A 14,979-nucleotide genomic window follows, 5' to 3' on the forward strand; every position below is an offset into this window, starting at 1 on the left:
GGTTCTGAATGCTCTGGACTGGGTTTTCATTAAGGCTATCTCTATATTTTGGTGCATTGAGCTTTTCTTCTACTATGACAAGTCCTTCAGTACCTGCCATTGAAAAACAACCCCACAGCATGAGGCTGCTACCAGCACACTTTACTTTTGGGATGGTACCCTGCAGGTGATGAGCAGTGCCTTGTTTCCTTCCAAAATGATGCTTGAAATTGAGGTTCATCAGACCAGAGACTCTTGTTTCTCTGAATATGTATGTATATTTTCACAAGGCACTGTAAATGATATGCGTGTGGCCCGTGAGACTTGCATTGGACCATAGTGCGGCCCAGTGGAAAAAAAGGTTGAGAACACACTTCCTTAAAATAAAGTGTTACCCATAAAATACAATTTTATGACTTTTTATGAATTTTATTAATTTTAGTAAACACTTGAAACAAAGAAAAGAAATATGTGAAGTGAATGATATTATATTCTTATCATATTAAAAGCTACATCACATTGGCTACGTTTACATTCAACCAAATAATCTGTTTGTAATCGGATTGACAGCTCAATCGGACTAAAAAGCCTTCATGTAAACACCTTAATCGATTCGATTGAGCTCGATCGGAATGAAATTTCGATCGGATTGAAGGGTGTGGTTTATTCCTTTTCTAATACGATTGAGAGTGCATGTAAACACTCGATCGGATTGAACCTCAAAACGGAAAGAACTGCGCATGTGCAATGACGCAGAAATAGCGTAATGACGTATGACACACGGAACGAGTGGTTCTTCTTTTTGAATAAAGCGTTGTATAAATGCATGTCCTGTCATTATAAAACTCTCCTTTCACTCGGCAACTGTGAAGTTGCCGAAGTTGCCAGCAGGACAACCTCCCACCAGCCCTTGTTTTGGATTCTCATCCACAGGCAACCCGTTTTGGGTGCGGGGAGGGGCATTTTTACTGCGTGATAAATATGAGCAGCACGGCACAGCGGTTTATATGTATATATATCCATAAATTAATAAATATTAATTCTGCTGTTAAAAACAAATAAAGAAACCATGTAGGAGAGTGGTTATTATGTGCAAACAGTGAAAAACTCTATATTTATGCAGTGTGCGCATGTAAAAAAAAATAAAATTTCGATTTGAAGCTTGTGACATATAAACACGCACATCAACCCGATCACTTTATTTAGCGTTCATGTAAACACTACATTCTGATTCATCAATCGGAATGAATTCAGTCCGATTGAACCAAAAATTGTGCATGTAAACATAGCCATTGATATGTGAGTGTAATAGTGCTTTCATACAACAGTTAATAAATAAGCAGCTACTGAGTAACTAAGTAACTTTTAGTGATATTGCCAGACTGTTTTTGCTTGACCCGTGAAAACAAAACCAAAGCAGGGTCAACCATAATACATCCCTGAGCAAAAAAAAGAAAAAGACAAAGAAAAAAGTTAGCTCCCTGCTCTGGGAGTTTTGTGAATTCCGTAAATATCATGGGGTGTTAGACACTCAATCTGCAGGAAGAGCAACTACTTTTTTTTTTTTTTTTAGTTTCGTTTACAGTGAAGCACATACAATGGAAGTGAATGGCAAATTTAGGAGGGTATAGATGTGAAAACTTAGTTGCGTTTGCACATCGCTCAAATTTGTTGTTTCACAACACATGCTTTGTTGAAACACTGTAGAGCAGCCAGCCAGTCTTTTTGTATAAGAGTCTATTAACTTCTTGATTTGTGAATTTTTCCCAACTCTTCTTTTCCTAAGAGCTCTAACTCATTACGCAAATTAGTTTAAATGCGAATTCATGTAATTAATTAGAATTAGTTATAAACTATTATGATTATGTATATCAGCTGGCAGAAGTAAATGTAGCAGAATTAATATTAAAATCAACTAATCTGTTTGTCCAGTGAATATACAGTATAATCATCTATCACTTTAATAACTGTTATTTTTTTGGTCACAGAACAGTTTACAGTACTGATGCATTAGAGCATGTACAGTAACAAGGATTGACTTATTGAACTGACTTGTTGGGCTGACCAGATATCTCTCATACCTTTTTTCTCCCTTTGCTATTGTGCTTTGGCAGCTTGAGATAGTGGCCTTCAACTTCCACAGGCGTCACAGTCACTGAAGGTGGCTTGACCGGTGCAAAGTTGTGATTTAGATAGCTTTCTTTTTTTTTCTTTTTTGCATAATCAGAGTGGGCTGGCAGATTTGTGTGATTAACTCTGATTATGGTAACAGGAGCATAACGCAAGATATGAAGATGTCTACACCAATATTTGGGACATTAAAAAAGGATAGTTTTGATATAAAACATGATACAGACTGGGGTTACATAAACTAGTGATTTGATAATAGGCCATGCAGTGTGTGGTACAAAAACAATATACAAACTAGTAAATAATACAAATAATGCTCTGGGGATACATTTTAAAATGGTTTGCATTTGAATTAATTGGAGACAAGTTCTTTTTATGCATATTTCGTACATTTAGTTGTCTTTTGGCCTGTGTTGTCTCACATGGCCACCCATCCCCATGGCATCCCTTTGATGTCAGGGAAGGTGTCACCAGTTTCCTGGCTAATGTCAGCAGTAGGGTACAACACTGGGGTTTGGGACCAATCCTATAGACTCCTCGGAGCCCCAATGTTGGTCCTTTCCTTTGATGTTACACTGTGATTAATCAGTAAGTGGTTTTTACGACTCGTGAACCAATTGTTAGTCTGGCAAGGCACTACACTGGGATTTTACAAAATGTTCTTCTTCTAAAGCAATTCCTTTTGTTGACTTGATTTGTGTTTTGAGGTTGATGAAATACCTCTTCATCTCCAGATTTTTAATGGAGGCCTGCAAGTTTTTGTCTATGATTCTCAATATCTTGACTATATTGTCCCAGTCCCAGCTGCAGAAAAGCAGCCCTATAGGATGATCCTTGCACCACCATGATTCATCATAGGTCTGGTGTTTTTTTGGGGGGGTGATAAACAGTCTCGTTTGTGTCAAGCACAACTTTGGTGACCCAAAAGTTCAATTTGTTTCACAATATCACAAAATATTTTTTGTGAGTAATGACTTTTGTCTGGCCACCCTACCCCATAGCTCAGTCATATGAAAAAAACAGGACATTGTTGTCATATGCAGCAATTGACCAGTGCTTTCCGAATATTCCTGCAGCCCCTTTATTGTTAATGTAAGTCTCTTGGCAGTCTCCTTGTCTCCACTTGATGATGGCTTTGACTCATGGCACATGCACATCTAATGTTTTGGAAATACTTTTGTATACTCACTTTCACAATAAGATCCCAACATACCTGTAGAAAGTGTTTTGAGAGTTATGTCTTCAGCAAAAAGGTGGAACCAAGATGATGCAAAGGAAATCCTATGGAAACAAAACTTTTTATTCAGGGTTGATCAGCATCACTTAAATGATGATAAAATTATTGTAATTACTTTACAGTAAAAATCTGAATGTGAAGAGTTTATTCCAAACAGAGTAAAGGGCTGCTCACACAGAATGCATTTTTCCATCTAATTGTGCTACTTTACCATTGTTTTTTTCTATATAAATGCTCTAGATGAACATGTTTGACCATTGCATTCACGTCTTGCAAATTAAAACCAGTTCACCTATTAAAAAAAAGTCTTGCATTTTTGTTCTGTGTAAATCAAATAAAAACTTGTATTAGACTCAATGATGACTGAGTTTAATCAGAAGCATTTAGCTGTAATTCCTCTGAAGATCTTTCATTTTGAGTTATTTTTGAGAAAAGATTTTTCTTAGTCAGGATCAAGCGTTCATATTATTTATAGTGCTGTCAATCGATTCAAAAAATTATTAATTAATCGCACATTTTTCTGAAATCCCACCTAACATTAAAGTTTTTAATATATACTTTTATATTGCAATAATTTCACATATCGATTAAAAAAATTATTAATTAATCGCACATTTTTCTGAAATCCCACCTAACGTTAAAGTTTTTAAATATACTTTTATATTGCAATAATTTCACATTCAATCTTCAAATTAGTGTACAAACAACATAAAGACAGTATATTTTTTTATATTTGTTTAATATTTAACCATTGATTTGACTATAGCCATTCAACATTACAGTATAATTGAGAGCCATCAATTTTAACATTTATTAGACTTTAAAAAATAACTTCTAATTTAAGTGAACTTAAAACAATCTTCACATAAACCCATTATAATAAATGTCATATTTACCTGTGCCCTTCAGCAGAAATATTCAGAAAATGAAATTGAAGTTATCAAACACTAAATTCTAAATTAAATATAGGTGAATCCTTAAAGCTATAAAAGTTCATTTTTCCTCTTTTTGTTTCTTTGTCCTTTGATTAATAGACTTCACAGCAGCTGGTTATTAGGTTATTTTGGCTGTTATTTCTTTAAGAGCTTTCGCTGCCGAACATGATGCGGATCTGACACGAATCATATTTTCTCTCAACTCTTTTTACCTTTTCTGACCCACTTCAGGTCTCTATTAATGAGCTGACGAGTTAAATCTGGTGTGTTAGATGAGTGAGACAGTGCTGGGCTGCTCCAGGACAGTTTTCAAAACCATTTCAGAGACATGACATGTTCTTAAATGTGACTCATATAAAATATATTACATGCATGCACAGTTTTTTAAGGCAGCTTTAATCGGCTTTTGGTAACTTCATGACTCAAATGACCAAGACATTGCATGCATGTAGTTTATTTCGCGCTTTGATATGAAAGGATACAGGCTACAGCGCGCGCCGGTGCCTTTGTGCGCGCAATTGAAGAGCACATGCTGCGAGCACAGTACCGTTTCCGCACTCGTTTGACTCATGCCTGGCGCTGAAGTGAAGTGGAGCGCGTGTCTAAAACGTCTCCCGTTCTCGGTCGTTCTGCGACTGAATAAATGAACTTCTTGTCAAGAGAAAAAGTAACAGAAGCAGCAGTTGTGAGGGGGGTGGCCAACCCTAACCCCGCCCCTGCGGTAATTGTGTTAAATATTTTTAACGCGTTAAACTGAAAAAATTAATCGTCTGCGTTAACGCGCTAATTTTGACACCACTAATTATTTATCATGCTGCTGTTTCTATGCAGGTGCCTGTTTATTTCCATTAAAGTGCTGTTGTTTTCAGTGTTGTCATAAAATGAGATAAAGCATATTTCCTCTGCAGGCCTGGCATGCTTGGGCAGTAATGAACTTTGAGGCTGTGCTTCACTACAAGCACCAGAACCAGGGCCGTGATGAGAAGAAGAAACTACGACACGCAAGCGGTGCCAGTGCCAACAGCGAAGCCAGTAACAGTGACAGTGAGGCCGACAGCACAGAGCACAGTCCTGTACCCTCGCCCGGACAGAAGAAAGTCAATGAAGTGAGCAACAAACCAAAGCCAGGCGTCAACACTGAAGTGTTATTGGAAGCTTGTGTGTGAAGCTTCACCAGCATTCACCTTTACTGCATTTCCAAACAACTTGTAAACAATTTTCTAAAACAAGTAAATAAGTCTAAAACAAGTAAACAAGTTTAAAATTGGCCAACAATAAAATAGAGTTAGCATCTTTGATCTTCCGATGTGTTTACGCTGCTATATGAACAGATCTGCAAACTGTTGCTATTAACAAGGTTCTCTCAACAGTTTAAACCCCAGAATTGCACGGAAAGTAAAATAATTTTGATCAACAGACATTTGGGAGAATAAACAGCAAATGCAATGACAATTAGTCCTAAGATCTTGAAGTCAAATAAAACATGAAGTTAACACAGGCAACATGCTTAAAAGTGCATGCGAAGGATATAATGTGGATTTACGTATGAAATTATTTTTATTTATGTTGACAGTCATGTAATGTTTAGGGTTAAATTCTATGTTTTCTATGTTGCAGGATTTGTCCAAGACTCTCCTTTTGTACACAGTGCCTGCAGTGCAGGGATTTTTCAGATCTATCTCACTCTCACGTGGAAATAACTTACAGGACACACTGAGGTAAAAGAGCCCTAGTCATCTAGGCGAAAGTAATGCTGTATTTCTGTATTTAACATGAATATTTCGGAGTCTGTTTAGAGCCTGTCATCTTGTTTTAAAATGTGTTTATGTCATGCTTCACAACATGCTGACATATCGCTTCACAATGCTCTCATGATTCCGCATGTGACAGCTGGCCTGAAGCGATAGTTTACAGTTTAATCTGTTCTGGAGCAATAGAGAGCTGAGTAATATCAGCATAACAATAAAAAGATTATTGTGTGTTTTCTAATTATCTCCTGGAGAATTCCTGTACAAGCAAAATAATAGAGCCTAGGGTCACAAAAACTAAGTGACTTTAATCTGTAAAAGTGAACATTTTGTGAGTTTTTTTTTTAAGTTAAAATTTTGTGAGTTCATTTGTCACTCTGACAAGAACAGTCTACGTCATATGATGGAGTCTAAATTCTAAAGTATTCATAAATGCCATTTATCAGCAAAAAGAGCTCATTTGAGCAGACAGCTTTTTCTAGAAAACTTTAGACAGAAATGGACGATTTGAGATGGGTGTATAATTAGCCAACGAGGATCAAGTTGTGGTTTCTTGATAAATGGTTTAATAACTGCCAGCATGAATGATGAGGATATGAGATGCTATGTCCAGAAATGCTATAATAGATGCTTTTGAATTTACTTTCTTTTTTTTTCATAATTCTTTTGTAACCCTCTTCTTTACAGCACCTTGCAAACAAAAATCAATTGAAGTATACTGGATTCATGTGCAGTTCATCAAATAACTTTACATTGCGTATGATCGTGTATATGTTCCTTTATATTTAGAGTCCTGACCTTGTGGTTTGATTATGGCCACTGGCCCGAGGTGAATGAAGCTCTAGTCGAGGGTATTAAGACCATTCAGATAGACACATGGTTACAGGTAAGACCATTTCCAGCTCTCTATACATAAGCAGGGTCTCGATTCCAACTGAAATAGTCACAATTTAAATATTTGAAATCTGTTTTCGCTGGCAGCAGATAGGAAAAATTTTCACATGTGGTTTTACCAGATTTGATTTAGTTAGATCTGTAAATTCATGAAGTCTTATTATCTTACACAATTAAGCTTCCAAAACAAATGTATGTTGATTTAAGGATGTTTGCATACTTTTTATACTAAAGAAAATAACGGTATTGCTACAAACTGTACATAGCAGAATTTCACTTGAAAACACAGAAAAAAACATGTATTATCTTCTTCCTTTCAATCAGGTGATTCCTCAACTGATAGCTCGAATCGATACCCCACGTGCACTGGTGGGACGTCTTATTCACCAGCTACTCACTGACATTGGCCGCTACCACCCCCAGGTATATGTAAAAAAAACAGAGTAATGATCACCACGCATTAATAAAAAAAAAAAAAAAAGTAATGCACATAGGAAGTTCATCTCCGTAATAAAGGCAATCACATCATCTCACATGCTCTTAATTTAAAAAATGGTGAAAATCGACAACTTGGTCTGTTGGAAGTGTAACGGATGAAAGAGTCCCATGCCTTGTCAAACTGTCCAAATCTGCCTTTCAAGAGGTACCTACTTTGTTCCAGATGCCAGTTCCTCATGCCATAGTTCAACAGTCAGTCCTTTTCCACAAAAGTAATAACAGCTTCTTGGCTGTTATCAGACTACTGTATATTTGAGGAATTCATGATGAGCTTGATCAGCTTGAGCTAGATCTGATTTGCATTTATCATAAAGAGGTGATACATTGGAGGAGGAAATAATCTATGCAGTTTCTGGCAACACTTTGCTTAAAGCCTTTATGTATAATGCATTATAAAAGTAGTTTCATTGCATTAATTATGCATTGTAATACACTTTATAATGCATTGTACAATCTCATGAATAATTGTAACCTCAGTTAATACATACTGAATGAGGCATAATCTAGTATTGATGGATTTTTTATCAATATCTTCAAAACCACTCTGCCAGACCTCCTCAGAGATGCCACTTCGCTCTTCCCTCTCGCTCCCATTCGTCCCTGGTTACTTTTGTGGAGGGGGAAGTAGCTAAATGAAAGATACTGTAACTGTTCTTTGTTTCCCCTAAACTTATTCATAGCTTGTGGCTTCAAACCAGGATCTGTGGAATATAACGTCAAATAGAATTCCTTAAAACGTTGGTATATGTCTTTAGACTAATCTTATCTTATCTCGTATCTATATCTTTAGCGTCCCTCATTTAGTCTTTATTTTATGATTGTCCTTTCACTTTTAATTTTTTGCAGTTGTCTGGCAAGTAATTTATATAACTCATAGTATTTTTGTCTAATGAATTGAAATGATTATTTTATTTTAGGAGAGACAGTTTTATTGTTTTTGAACCTTAACTGTAGGATTTTCTTTGTTTATCTAGTGAAGGATTTACTGCATTTTCATTATCTAAATGATTCATTTGTTTCCTTAAATTTATTAATTTCATTTTGTATAATTTATTTCCCTTGATAGACCCTTGATATGAAATTACACAACCTCTTATAATGTGTTTTATATAGTTTCCGAGAGTAATGCTGGGTTGTCTCTGGCCTGTCATTGTTCTCAAAGAATATTTCCAGTTGTGAATCCATGAAATCAATTAAATTGTTCATAAAGTTTAGGGTCCATCCTTCATTTGGGGTGGAAAAGAGATATTTAATCAAGAGTAACTTTGAATGAAGTAGGGGTGTGATCCCAAAAATCAGTATGTCATGAATTTTAGAATTTAAGACATCAAAGATAAGATTGCTGTCTACCAGATTAGCAGTGCAAGTATATACATTATGAACTTGAGAGTGAAATGTATGATCTCTTTCGGTTGGGTGCAGAAGTCTCCATATAACCACATTTGAATTATTAATGAATGCTTTCAAAGCATTTATTGAGTGAGATTTAGGGAGGATTTTGATTGATGATCTGTCGAGATTGGTGTCAAGAACACAGTTAACATTTGTTTGAGACACATTGGAAATAAGAGAAAATACCTTCCTAGAAAAAAAAAATCTGGGTCATCATAATTTGGACCATATACATTCATGAGTGTAAAGGGGACATCTCTCCAGATAGAATAATAATTACAGTAACAAAGATATACAATAAAGACAAATTAAACCAAAATAGAATAAAACTTTGAAGTTTCTTTGCAGCAACTCTAAAGTTTCAAAGTTGCTTTTAGCAAACCTAACAACTTTGTCCAGGTCAGTGAAAAAGTGCTCCTTGCTGTTGTAAGCTTCACTGAGAAATGTAGACCATATTTATCTCTACGTTTAAAGGTGAACGTGGCCAAAAAAAATGGATTATTGCATTTTGCCTCTTTTTTTGCCTCATTTTGCCTCTGATATCCTGTTTGCTGATCGCCTGGCCTCTACCTGTTCTACAGCTGATTTTGCTGGTTGTATTTTGGACTATTTGGCGTGACCTGCAATTGCATCTCTCTTGTAGTGAAATATGTGACAAACAGAAGGCGAGTATTTAAGCAAACATCTTGCGTAGCATTATTTCTGGCAGGTCACGTTAGTCAAGCTTGCATCAGCTGACTCTCAGCTGATCCCCATCTACCTATGGGAATACGACACCTATCTAAGCATTCATATATAAGGTCCCTCAGTATTATCAGCAGTTTTCGCATTGCTTCTCATCCATGCTAGGCTGCACGGATGCGCAGGGAGTTCTTGCCCAGAATAGAACCATACCAAACTGGACAGAACCAAAAAAACAGAACCAATCCTAACTGTATGCTAATTGTCAATCGTCTTTGATGATAGTGGTCCTGACAGAAATGTGCTACATGGTCTCCAAATCACGTCTTCTGGTTTTTAGTTAAATTAGTCAAACATAAAATAAGAATATATTATAAAACTGACATTTCAGTCTGAAAAAAAAATATGGATGAAGGATGAATAGGAGCAATTAGTGAAGGAAAAGTAGTAACAGGTATCCAGCACAGATGCGAATTCCTTCAATACAGTTTTAAAATATCAAAAATAATCAGAATACCTCATGACATTGACACAATGAGTGTGTAGAGTTATAATCTGTAACCTACAAATATTACACCCATACGACCATTTGTGTTATTTCAGTTTCGATGACTTCACTATTACTCTAAAATATGATGACTAGTTATGACAAAAAATAACTAGGTGTGTCCAGACTTGTTGTGTCTGTGAATCATAACCTGTGTTTCCTTGATTTGTGTTTGCATTCTTAAAGGCTTTGATTTATCCTCTGACTGTGGCCTCCAAATCCACTACCACTGCCCGCCACAACGCAGCCAACAAGATCTTGAAGAACATGTGTGAACACTGCAACACGCTGGTCCAGCAAGCCATTATGGTATGAGTACACACTCAGATTGACTGTCTGAAAAATAAATGCTTTATTAGGTACACATTGGCCATTTTAATTTATGGTCACTGAAGAAACTGACCCTTGACTAAGTTGCTTTTTCTGGCTCAGACAAGCTTTACAGAACGTGCAATAAGAATAAACTGGAGATTTCCATAAACAGTGATTTTCTGTGAATGTGGTCATAATGACGGGTTAATGATGTTCATTGGGGAATAAAGCGAGATTTGTAAAAGAAAAAAGTAATGCATGTTTCCTCTCTGGGTACCTTGTGTAACTGTGAGTGGGTTCACACTTGTCAGGTTTGCTTTGCTTTGGAGTGATTGCTTTTATTAGTGTGGTTCTTTGAATAAGTGTGAACACTTCCATCCAAACCATAGTGCATGTCAAACAAGTGGACCAAGACCCACCTTTTCAGGGTGTTTTTGCCTGATATATGAACACAACATGGACCAAAGACATCGAAACAAACCAAAACCCATTACAGTCAGATGTCTGAATCACCATTTCTTTGCAGCAGATCTCCATTTGTGTGTACAGCTGACAGTATGACAAATGACAGTGTTAATGCTAAGCAAACCAGGACTAAATGTATAATTTTCTTTTTTGGTCTGTACCAAAAGACCCAAGAGAACTGAACTAAACGTGTGCATATACACTGTATTAAAAGTGTACTGGCAATAATGTTTTACTGTATTTTAAATAGGGCTGTGCGATTAATCGAAATCGTCATAAAATCGTGATTTGAGTGTGCGCAATTTCTAAATCGCTTTATAGCACGATTTTCCGCACCCCCGACCTCCCGCAGTATGCTATCCGAACCAATCAGAATGCAGCGCTACTAAATGGAGCACGAGAACTAGTGATGGGAAGTTCGGATCATTTTACCGACTCGGACCTTTGAGTCTCGTTCAGCAAAATGAACGAATCTTTTTTCGAGTCATTTCGTTCATTTTAGCAAAATATAATTAAAATGTTACGTGTTACTTCCCTAATATGATCAGAGCATTCACACTGCACGCGAGTGCGCTCCAGGGGCCTCATTTATAAAACATGCCTACGCACAGATTTGATCTTAGAGTGTGCGTACACTAAAATCCACAGCAACGTTCATATTTATAAAAACGGTCTTTGACGTGGAAAAGAGCTTACCGCCACGTCAGGGTCTGAGCAGACGTACGCATTTTTCCTTGTGGCAAAGTCGGAGCACCGCAGCTATTTTAACATCTAAGCTGCAATAATAAAAGCGGTGTACGTGCAAGCACCGAATTCATCATAAACAACAAAGATGCTGTGTAAGAGATTAATGGTGCAGTGTAGTCAGATTTTTTATTAACGGGAGTTTTTGCGAGATTAAACTGACCTTTTTAGTAGCATAATGTTGAGAGTTCTTTACTTGCTTTCTGTACACAGTTTATTCCATGTTGTTGTTTTTTTATTTTATTATTTTATACAAGAGAACTTGCGAAGTCTTGATTTACTAGTAATGTGTAAAATAGAAAAAAAAAGCAGAAACGCATCTCGACTGTTTTTTCTGTGTAGCCTATTAGAATAGGCCTATGTCGTGCAATAACAGTTTTAATATATTCTATTCAATAACATTGTTAACTGTTTTTATTTATAACATCTGCTGCTTTGCTTCTGTGAAAATGAATAGACATCAGCCTTAAACTTTGTTTTTGTCATTTACAGCAGTTATATTTGTATAAAATACACTATATATTTTTGTGTCAGTACATTAAAGGCACATTTGAGCAGCATTAGTAAACTGTGTAAATATAAAGAACTGCACGCGCTGAAAGTGACAGCGCATTATTTGCGGTAAAAAAATAACATGGTTTGGCACGGAAATTTTGTAATTACACCATAAATGCATATAATTAAAGTCTACTGTTTCACAGTCAACACATGGCTTTTTGGCTAGAAACAAGGAAAAGTGCACTTTTAGATAAATAAGGCAATAATATATGGCACTCGTGGTGGTAGTTAAACAAAGTTATATTTATTGAGTTTAAACGTGAATATGTCTATGAAAGATTGTATTACTGTACTGTGATAAAAGAGAATCACAATGCTGAAAAAGCATTTTATGGATAAATGTTGTGTTTGTGGTAAACAGCCGCGGATCAGGAGCGGACTGCAAACGCGCCCTGTGTGAAAGCAAAATTAGTCTGTGCTGCTTCTGCACCGCATACACATAATGTATACGCACTGCAGACAAGAGTACGTGAACTTGGCGCAACAAATCTAGTTCAACATCTGAGGCAACGCCACAAAGAGCTCTATGACCAATGCATGGCAAAAAAAAATCCCTGGACACGGGATTTTTTTTTTTTTTTTCTGTCATATGTCTATTCTAGAGACATTTTGTTACACCTTTACTTAGTGATTATTTTGCCTTATGTCTGTTCTAGAGACATGTTACAGCTTTTTGATAAAGCTCTAATTGGTTTTCTTTTGGAAATATGTTTCAAATTCACACTGAATGCATTTATGACTGTAAAGCATGTCTGTGTATGTCAAAATCGTGATTAAAATCTAAATCGCAAAATTTATCAAAGAAATCGCGATAGTTTTTTTTTGTCCATATCGCACAGCCCTAATTTTAAATGTAAATTATTTAGTAAAAATTTCCACAGACTCTTCCAACTTGCAAAAAAAGGGTCAAAATTTGTTCAGCAACATTTCAGTCCCATGACCTTGATCAGGCATTTAATCCAATACACAAGATCAACAAATTTGAAAATACAGCACAGCCAATGCTCACATTAAACTTATTATGACATAAAACACACTTAATCATTGATTAAAAGTATTTTCTTTAAAATTACTGTTTAAAACCAATCAAACTCACAGATCCTTCTGAGAATAAGACTTTATAGAAATACAAAAACACCCAAAAGAAGCAAAAGCTTGTCTGATAACATATTGACAATAACACCTACCAGTCACTAAGGTACAGTAGCAGCATTGGTAAGTGATTTTTTTAAGGTGGGGATTAGCCAAGGGTCAATTATGATCCAAAACATCGGCCAAAAGAGAAATGAATCCAAGTAGATGCATCACATGCTCACTGCTTCTGTCTGTGTTTAGGTAAGTGAGGAGCTGATCAGGGTGGCTATTCTGTGGCATGAAATGTGGCACGAGGGGCTGGAGGAGGCGTCACGTCTGTACTTTGGAGAGAGGAATGTCAAGGGGATGTTTGCTGTCCTGGAGCCCCTACATGCCATGATGGAGAGAGGGCCACAAACTCTGAAAGAAACATCCTTCAATCAGGTAAGTCCATATGGAGCAATTTGTAACCCAATGTTTTGAGGATCTTCTGATGAATTTTTTTATCTTTATTTTTCTCAGGAAAGTGCATTGTACTGTACATTGACTGTTAAAACTGATTAAAGATGTAAAAAAAACAAAACAAAAGAATGCAGAAATAACACATGGCTTCTTATATATATCTTGTGTGTGTGTATATATATATAAGGTAATATTTATTTTTACATTGATCATGCATATTATGTGTCATAATAGCAATGAAGATGTCCCAAATTGACTATACAATAAGGACACACTGTAAAAACAGTGTAGTTCATTAGGATTATTCAGGATGTACTTTTGTAACATGAACTATAGAGATTGGCTGGTTTTACCAAATGCCTGAAAAATACAGTTGCTCACTGCAGATTTCATCTAACTGCTTAATGATTCTTAAGACTAGGAACATAACAGGCTACAAAAGTGCAAACACTATGTACCAAGAATTATTAATGTTCAGTGATAATTAGCCACTGTACATTTCCATTTTCTCAAGAAATGTTTTCATTGTCTATCAAAAAATAAATAAATCCACTAGATAATAAAAAAGTAGTAATTTAAGCCACGTTCACACCAAGAACGATAACTATAAAGATAACTATAAACATAGCAATATTAGCGTCCACATCAGCAAACGATATCGTCTGTTTATTCTAAGCGCACGCTCATCTGCCGCTTTAAATTCTTGAGCGTGTGATAGCAGGATGGATTCTGATTGGCTGTCAATGTTTGTATCGTTCATCAGCTGGAAAAAATTGTTCTGAAAGTGATTCCAACGATATTGTTTCTCTGTGCCTTTATCGTTATAGTTGTGGTGTGGACTCTGCTATACTTTAATATTGAGAACGATTTTTAGAACTATATCTTTATCGTTATCTTTATAGTTATCGTCCTTGGTGTGAACGGGCCTTTACTCTAATGTCAAATATGTATTAATATTGTTTCCCATGTTCATGGAAAACCAGGGAATTGTAAAATTCTGATCTCCAGGGAAAGTCATTGAAATTAATAAAATCTTCATCCATGGAAGTCATGGGTAAATCATGGAATGTTTTATAGTTAATATATTTTTATTTATTATGCACTGTCCTAAAATATTTAATTAGTGTTACATTGCACTTAAATAAAAATTTTAATACCTTTATTTATTATTCTGGTCTACAAGCATTTCAAACTACTTACAACTTGGTCACTCATCTGTAGTATTGTTCTTGCTTAATGAAATGTGTTTATGCGGTTTAAGGTTTAACATTATTTTCCCACATACTGTACATTATTGTTTCTCCTCTATGCCCCGCCTTTCTG

General features: G+C 36.0%; 1 protein-coding gene across 5 annotated transcripts in view; it reads left to right on the forward strand.

Annotated features, from left to right (window-relative positions):
• mtor (mechanistic target of rapamycin kinase) overlaps positions 1-14,979 on the forward strand; it is a 134,329-nt gene that overhangs the window by 102,483 nt on the left and 16,867 nt on the right. For 4 of the 5 annotated variants that reach the window (XM_016484357.1, XM_016484359.1, XM_016484358.1 and 1 more), the window contains 6 exons: positions 5,190-5,387; positions 5,899-5,999; positions 6,819-6,915; positions 7,248-7,346; positions 10,228-10,350; positions 13,456-13,638. In XM_016484357.1, the coding sequence (XP_016339843.1) occupies positions 5,190-5,387; positions 5,899-5,999; positions 6,819-6,915; positions 7,248-7,346; positions 10,228-10,350; positions 13,456-13,638 (801 nt within the window). Of the gene's footprint in view, positions 1-5,189; positions 5,388-5,898; positions 6,000-6,818; positions 6,916-7,247; positions 7,347-10,227; positions 10,351-13,455; positions 13,639-13,716; positions 13,791-14,979 lie in introns of those variants that run through there. The other variant, XM_016484362.1, reaches the window with a different exon arrangement.

The sequence above is a fragment of the Sinocyclocheilus anshuiensis genome, unplaced genomic scaffold (assembly GCF_001515605.1).
Source record: "Sinocyclocheilus anshuiensis isolate Anshui unplaced genomic scaffold, SAMN03320099.WGS_v1.1 scaffold1203, whole genome shotgun sequence".
NCBI lineage: Eukaryota > Metazoa > Chordata > Actinopteri > Cypriniformes > Cyprinidae > Sinocyclocheilus > Sinocyclocheilus anshuiensis.